This window comes from Manihot esculenta, chromosome 3 (genome assembly GCF_001659605.2).
Source record: "Manihot esculenta cultivar AM560-2 chromosome 3, M.esculenta_v8, whole genome shotgun sequence".
In the NCBI taxonomy this organism is placed as follows: Eukaryota; Viridiplantae; Streptophyta; class Magnoliopsida; order Malpighiales; family Euphorbiaceae; genus Manihot; species Manihot esculenta.
Window position 1 is genome coordinate 9,564,259 of NC_035163.2, and position 7,366 is coordinate 9,571,624.

The 7,366-nt window shown below is 29.0% G+C and overlaps 1 protein-coding gene across 1 annotated transcript; it reads left to right on the plus strand.

Annotated features, from left to right (window-relative positions):
• The first annotated feature begins 717 nt into the window (after positions 1–717).
• LOC122723203 (7-deoxyloganetin glucosyltransferase-like) lies at positions 718–2,634 on the plus strand. Its single transcript, XM_043954707.1, has 2 exons — positions 718–1,275; positions 1,450–2,634. Exons 1-2 carry the CDS (start codon positions 762–764, stop codon positions 2,385–2,387), a joined length of 1,452 nt encoding a protein of 483 aa, XP_043810642.1. The 5' UTR covers positions 718–761; the 3' UTR covers positions 2,388–2,634.
• The last annotated feature ends 4,732 nt before the right edge of the window (positions 2,635–7,366 follow it).

A 7,366-nucleotide genomic window follows, 5' to 3' on the forward strand; every position in this document is an offset into this window, starting at 1 on the left:
TAACAAAAAATAAGTTATTTTTTTAAAAAATATTTTCTATTAAAAAAAATATTTTCCAAATATCATATTCTTAAATTTAGCTATTTCTTAAAAACTTCATTCCAACACCTAAACTTTTTTTACAAATAATAATAATAAATTAATATCGATTTTGGAGAGAACTTATCCAATAAAATTAAATTTATAATTTATGTGAATTGGAGTAGGGTTAGTTATTTTGACTTGGGTTTTGCGTTGCAAAGTGGGATGAATCCAAGCCAGTATCTAAAAGTTAAAATTGATAAATGAAGCCCAATCTATTAGATAATAGAGGTCATATCAGTGAATTCTTTTCAAGAGCAAAAAGATACTATATCATATTTCAAAAAAAAAAAAAAAACCCTAATCACCGAAGATTATTCTTTCTTTTGTTCTTTCCCATTTGGATTCATTAAATCTTTAATGCAAATAACTAATCTTCATATTTTAAGATATAATAATAATAATAATAATAATAATAATAATAATAATAATAATAATAAACAGAAAAAATTTACATTTTTCATATATTGAACAGAAAAAATTCCCACAAATAAAGGTCCAAAAATGAGAACATATGATGATGATGAAGATTACAAGAAAAGAAATTAAATGCATATCCTCTAAATTGTCATTTTATGATTAATTATTCCTATAAATTTTTGCTAATATTTTCTTTCAGCCCTCAGAAAAAAGAGAAACAAGTTATAACAAAGAGGAGGAAGAAGTTACAGTAAGAAGTAATGGCACAAGTTGGTAAGCCTCATGTGGTGTGTGTTCCATTCCCACTGCAAGGACACATAATTCCTATGCTCAAATTGGCAAAGCTTCTTCACTACAAAGGTTTTCATGTAACCTTTGTGAATACCCAGTTTAACCACCAACGCATTCTTGAATCAAGAGGCTCTGATGATGCCTTGGATGGCTTGCCTGACTTCCATTTTGCCACCATACCTCTTCAGCACCCTCCCTCAAATTGCCACACTAGTTTGGCCTTGAATTTTCTTGCTCTTCGCGAGATTTGTAGAAAGAGCTTTTTGCCTTTATTTCGAGATCTTGTTACTAAGCTTAACGACACTTCTTCTTCAAATCCTCCTGTATCATGCATCCTTTCTGATGCTATTTTGAATCATAGCTTAGAACTCTCCCAAGAACTTAACATCCCTAATGTATTCCTTTGGAATATGGGAGCTTCAGGATTTTTGAGCTTTAAGCATTCTCGCGATCAAATCAAGCAATGTCTTGCTTTTCTCAAAGGTATGTATAGGGAGAATTTTTATTCAATATAATCTTTGTATGTATAACGAATACAATTGAATCATTAATATTTATAGTGCAACTCATAGGGAACTCACCATAATCCATGGATGTAAGAAAATTGTTGAGTTAAATTTTAGCATTTTTTTAATAAATTGAAGAATATGAGTGCAGATCCAAGTAATAAAGCAGCTGCTAATGAGAATTTGGATAGCATGATGGAATGGATTCCAGGAATGAAAGGAGCTCAGGTAAGGGATCTTTCTAAGTTTATTAAAACTAAAGATCAAGTTGATTCCATGGCTGAATCCAGTGGAGGGGAATTGGAAAGAGCCGCTAAAGCATCAGCTGTCATATTCCATACTTTCGATGCCTTGGAAAGTAAAGTCCTAAATAGCCTCTTGCCCATGTTTCAAGGGGTCTATAGCATTGGTCCTCTACAATTGCTTTTGGATCAAATTCCTAATGGTCATTATGATTCCATTGAAGGCAATCTATGGAATGAGGAACCTGAGTGTATTAAATGGTTGGATTCCAAGGAACCCAACTCTGTGATTTACATAAATTTCGGAAGCACTACAGTCATGACAGTGGAGCAACTAGTTGAGCTTGCTTGGGGACTTGCTAATAGTAACCATAACTTCCTGTGGATAACAAGGCCAGACTTGATCATGGGAGACTCTGCAGTTCTACCACCAGAATTTCTGCTGGAAACTAAAGAAAGAGGTTTAATAGCAAGCTGGTGCCCACAAGAGCAAGTTTTAAACCACCCATCAACTGGAGGATTCATTACTCATTGTGGATGGAACTCAATAGTGGAAAGCATATCTGCAGGGATACCTATGATCTGTTGGCCATTTTTTGGTGAACATTTTGTCAACTGTAGAAAGAGTTGCAATGAATGGGGTATTGGAGTAGAGTTGAGCAGTAATTTCCAAAGAGATGAAGTGGAGAAGCTTGTTGAAGAGTTGCTGAGTGGAGAGAAGGGTAAGAAGATGAAGGAAAAGGCTATGGAATGGAAGAAATTATCAGAAGAGGCCACAAGTCCCAATGGATCATCTTCCTTGAACTTAAACAATTTGGTGAATGAAGTTCTCCTATCAAAAAATTGATTTTTCTTGATGAAACAAGTCTTCATATCAGTTTATAATAATAATGTTATCTTCTGTCTTTTTCGTTTAGTTAAGTTGTCAAAGAGGTGATTTCGTTGAGGTTGTGATGTTGGAATGTCCTGTTAATTAGCTTTCCAAGGTTGTTGCTGCATTCTGGCTTTGTTTTGTAATAATACACAAGCTTAAATTGGTTTCTTTTAACTTGATTTTATAAAGTTATGGATAAGATTTAAAGTAAAATTTCAATTTGGCAATTTTTTGGCTACATTCCAATTTTGCTTTGAATAGAAAGAGAATTATACATCAGGTTTAATCAATGGTCAACTTATAATATACATTAATTTAATTTACTTTTATCAAAAAGTAGAAACTGGACAATGCAAACTATTTGAGAAAAATAGGGGTCCTACAAAGGAAAATGAAAAATTATTATTTGATTCATGTAGTATTGTAAAATTTATTAATATTAATTTTAATTTTAAAAATTATATTAAAAAAACTCTAAAATTTTAAAAATTTACTAATTGGTATATCCATTAATTTTAGCTATTAAATATTATAAAGGAGTCTAATGTACTTTCAATACGGAGGGATTAATATTAAAAAATTAATTAATAAATTATTTCATATTATAAAATTAAATTATAAAAATATTTAACCTTTAAAATTAACTGAAAAATTAATTAATTGATTTTTTAAAATTTAAATGTATTTTTAAAACAGTTGAATCAATTAATAAATTTTTTTATGTTATAAAAACTAACTGGTAAATTTTTCTTTTCATAAACATCAATAATAAAATTATACTCATACCATTTTTCGAAGCAAGGTAAAGACAATTATTTTCGTCCTATAATAATTGTTATTTTAATTTTTTTTTCTCAAATTATTTATCATTTTAATAATTTCAAGGTAATGTTAATTTTATTTTTATAAAAGGATATTTTAAATAAATTATTATAATTACTTTTTAAAATTAAGGCTATTAATCATTATTGTGTCATTGTTGTATTAAATATCATTGTTATAACAAATACACTATTATAATCACAACTACGATCTTTATTGTATCAAATATCAGTTGAAAAAAAATACTATAGAAAGATAAAACTCGAGTTATATTAGACATTATTTTTAAAAATTTATTTTGCAATTTTTAAAATAAAAAATAGATTCTTTTAACATTTTAATTTTCAAAATTAAAATAATAAGAATTTATTTGTAATTTGTAACCTAGCAGAGAGTATAGAGAAAAAAAGGATTAAAGTAGAAAATAGAAGTGATTTTTGTGTAAAGGTGCAAGATATTTATAGTGGAAAAATTAGCTGTTATAAAAATTCAGAGATAATTTAATTAAATTTGTATAATATCATAACAATCACATATAATATTAGATTTAAATATCAAACTTGCATCATCTAAAAAATCTCACAAATAAAATCTTCAACGGCCATAAGATCTTATAAGATGAGATAATTATATTTGAGACCTAAACATATTTGAAAAAGTAAAAAAATGAATATTTATAGATAAGCAAAAATCATTTGGAATATACACTCATTTTTACAATATAAAAGATTTTTCATTGTTGGATTTAATATTTGAGTATATATGTTTCGAATCTGGTATCTTTTGGATTATAAACCAAACTTAGATTAATAAAACTTAACATATAGAGTAATTAGTGAAAATTTTGCGTCTATAAACCAAAAACTTTTTTTGGTAGGCTAATATCCTATGAATCTTATAACACTCTACAGATCTGGTCAACGCTGTTTTGTGCCAATAGTTCATGGACACTTGGTAGTTTATAAGTGCTCTAGAGATTATGCCACAATATTATAGAAATAGTTTCACTTTACACTTATATAGGTGATATTATCAAGTGTATACTGTAGTTCATATGTTACTCATAAGGGATATGAATATAATTAAGAACTTTTAGCTTATCCTCTTATTTAATATGGTATGACACTTCTCACACCATACGTAGAGATAAAGATAAGTAGTGCTAGCAAAACTAACAAGTAACTTGTAATTACCCATACAAACCTTTTTTATGGGATCTCTAACCACAAAGGTTGGATTCCTATCACTGTTAATTTCATATTAGCTTGTATAGGTGATATCATCATGTATACTGTAATTCATACACCACCCATAAGAGATATAAATATCATTACAAGCTTTTAGCTCATTCTCTTATTTAATACACTATAGCACTTCTCACATCATAGAAAAAGACAATGATAAATAGTGCCAGCAGAACTAACAAATAACTTGTTATTATCCATACGAACATTTTTCATCGGATCTCCAACCACAAAATTTTGGGATTTTTTTGATAATTATCTAATTTGGATTATAGTAAGATATTAATTTTTTATAACGATGTAACTTTTCCTTTAGATTTAATGGTCAAGCTTAACTATCATAGTCGGTACCTAACCTATAGAAAGGGATGTGATAGGCCACACTGACAGAGTTTTTCTTGAAAATATGCTAATTGACATGATAACCTATTGAATTCTAAAAGGTATAGATATGTGCTGAAAATGGCTCCATGCCAAACCATAATTGTCATAAATACATTTCTATCCTCTCTGTGAGGGTAAAAAATAATATATATTTACTGCTAAAAAAAATACTAGTAGCCTATGAAAATATAGATGCATAAACAATCATCCTAAAATAATTAAAGTTTACAAAATAAATTCTAGTTGGCCCGACTTCCATTAGACTATACAGTTGGTGAAGTAGATGTAAGGACAAACTCAAAAATAAGACTGCTAAATTGGATCACCAAAAAAAATTTGAAATATTAAAATATGAGGAGTGAGTATGACTGCTCAGTGAGCGGATAAATAAATAACAAAGAGAAATAGATAAGGTTTTGGTACTTAATAGTACTACATAATATGCTAAAATAAGTCAATTGGATAAATATAATCATTTAAAATAACATCGTTAAGCTGAAATATAATCTGTTGAAATCATTTATTCAATAACATAAAATTTCATAAAAGGGTCCGATACACTCATAACATGCCTCTAATAGATAATACTATTACCTGAGGTACAATAAATAAAAATGCTGACAGTCTGAGAGCAATTCTGGCATCTTAGACTCTATGATGACAATATTGGCCCAAGAACAAATAAATTGATGCTGGTCATGCACATGTGCAGAACTACCCTCAAACTGCGACCACCTAATATACACTCCAAAGACTATATGTATATTAAGCGTTATCTCAAAGACAGTATAAATATAAGCTGAACTAAAAATGAATCACCTGATATCAAGGTGCTATCTAATCGATGCATATACAGAGTATAGTAGGATATTTATTCAACTGGAATATAAATTTCTTTCTATTATTTGAAGATTATAAATTTACCATTTTTTATTCCCATTTTTCTACAATAAAATATCACATATAGATATACATTTAATAAAATGCTAGTGTTTTAAATTTATCCCCTCACCTGTGCTGAAGACAAAAAATCTAGGTTGCTGAAGCACCTCTAGGATCTAGAACAAGGGTTGGATCCTCTCCTAAAATTACAGAAAATATAATGCATCAAGAATAGGAATTTAAATCCTAGAATGCAAATGCAGAATGTGAAATGCATGATTAATTTTCAAAAATTTTAATAAAAATTTAACAGCATTCTGGCGTAAACTAGACTTTCCTCAATTTTTCAAAGGCTCAACCAACTCAATAACACTCGATAATCATAAAAAATAATTTAAAATGCCTATTTGGGGCCTTCAACTACATATTTGTAAACATTTCATCATTCTCCAATTATCTCTACTCTTCCATTCCAATTATATATTTCATTTCCTTCAATACACCCACTTAACTTCCTTCCAATATTAAATTCCAACTTTTCTAATATTAACATATATCCCAATAATTATCATAGATCCAAAATTATTCAATACATATTTTTTGTTCTAATAGTACAATAACTATTTAGGAAAATAAACCTAAAATTCCTAATAAATGGTGAAATCCTCCTTTTAACATCTCCCTCTTATAAAAATTAGGAATCTTAAAAAATATACTCATTGAACAAAACCTCTAAACAAAGAATAATCAACCTATAAATCAACATTTAGCTCTTCATAATTAAAATAATAAAAATTACCATGTAATATACTAAGAAAATACATAAAATTTAAGAAATTTATAAAAAAAATGGGAGAAAATTATCTATTAAAACTTGATGTCCAAGAGAGAGGAAAATGAGTTTTAGGTTAGGGTTTTTGATAGAAAGAAACTAAAATAAAAATTAATTTGGGACTTTGGTTTAGATTTAAGGGTTAAAATGAAAGATGGAGAGGAGATGAGGGATTAAGATAAGAAATTTAATAATTATAAAAAAAGAAAATGGGAAGTGGGGAAGAGTTGTTGCTCTATTTCGAGATAGGAAAGAGGATTTTAAATCCTCTTTCCTTCTTCTCTTTCTTTTTTTTTTTAAATTGTGGGCCCCATACTTTTTTTTTCTCTTATTCATAAAGGTTTTACAATTCTCTTCCCCTAAAAGAAATTTCATCCTCGAAATTTACGTATCTGGTGAAGCAAAGAAGTGCGGGTATTGAAGCTGAATATCTTTTTCTCGCTCCCAAGTAGCTTCTCTACTATAGTGATTTCTTCACCGAACTTTCACAAGAGGAATTACCTTGTTTGGCTATAATCTCCACTGGTTCTTCCTCATACGTCAAATCTTCTCTCAGCTCAATTGGTTGATTCTGAAGGACATGAGAAGGATCACTTCTACACCTCCTTAACATGGACTGACTCGCGGTTGTCGAAGCCGGTCAAAAATAACATTTCTGGTTATCAACAATTTTACAACTGTAGACCGTGATGAAAAGATTGAATCCACAGGGAATTGAGAACTTATCTATTTTCCTTATCAAGACCAAGAGAATTAACTGAAACGAAAATAAACTAAAAGAGAAATAA

Coding starts and splice junctions, on each gene's coding strand:
- LOC122723203 (XM_043954707.1), top strand. CDS start 762: ATGGCACAAGTTGGTAAGCCTCATGTGGTGTGTGTTCCATTCCCACTG. Junction 1,276..1,449: donor ATGTCTTGCTTTTCTCAAAG/GTATGTATAGGG, acceptor ATATGAGTGCAG/ATCCAAGTAATAAAGCAGCT.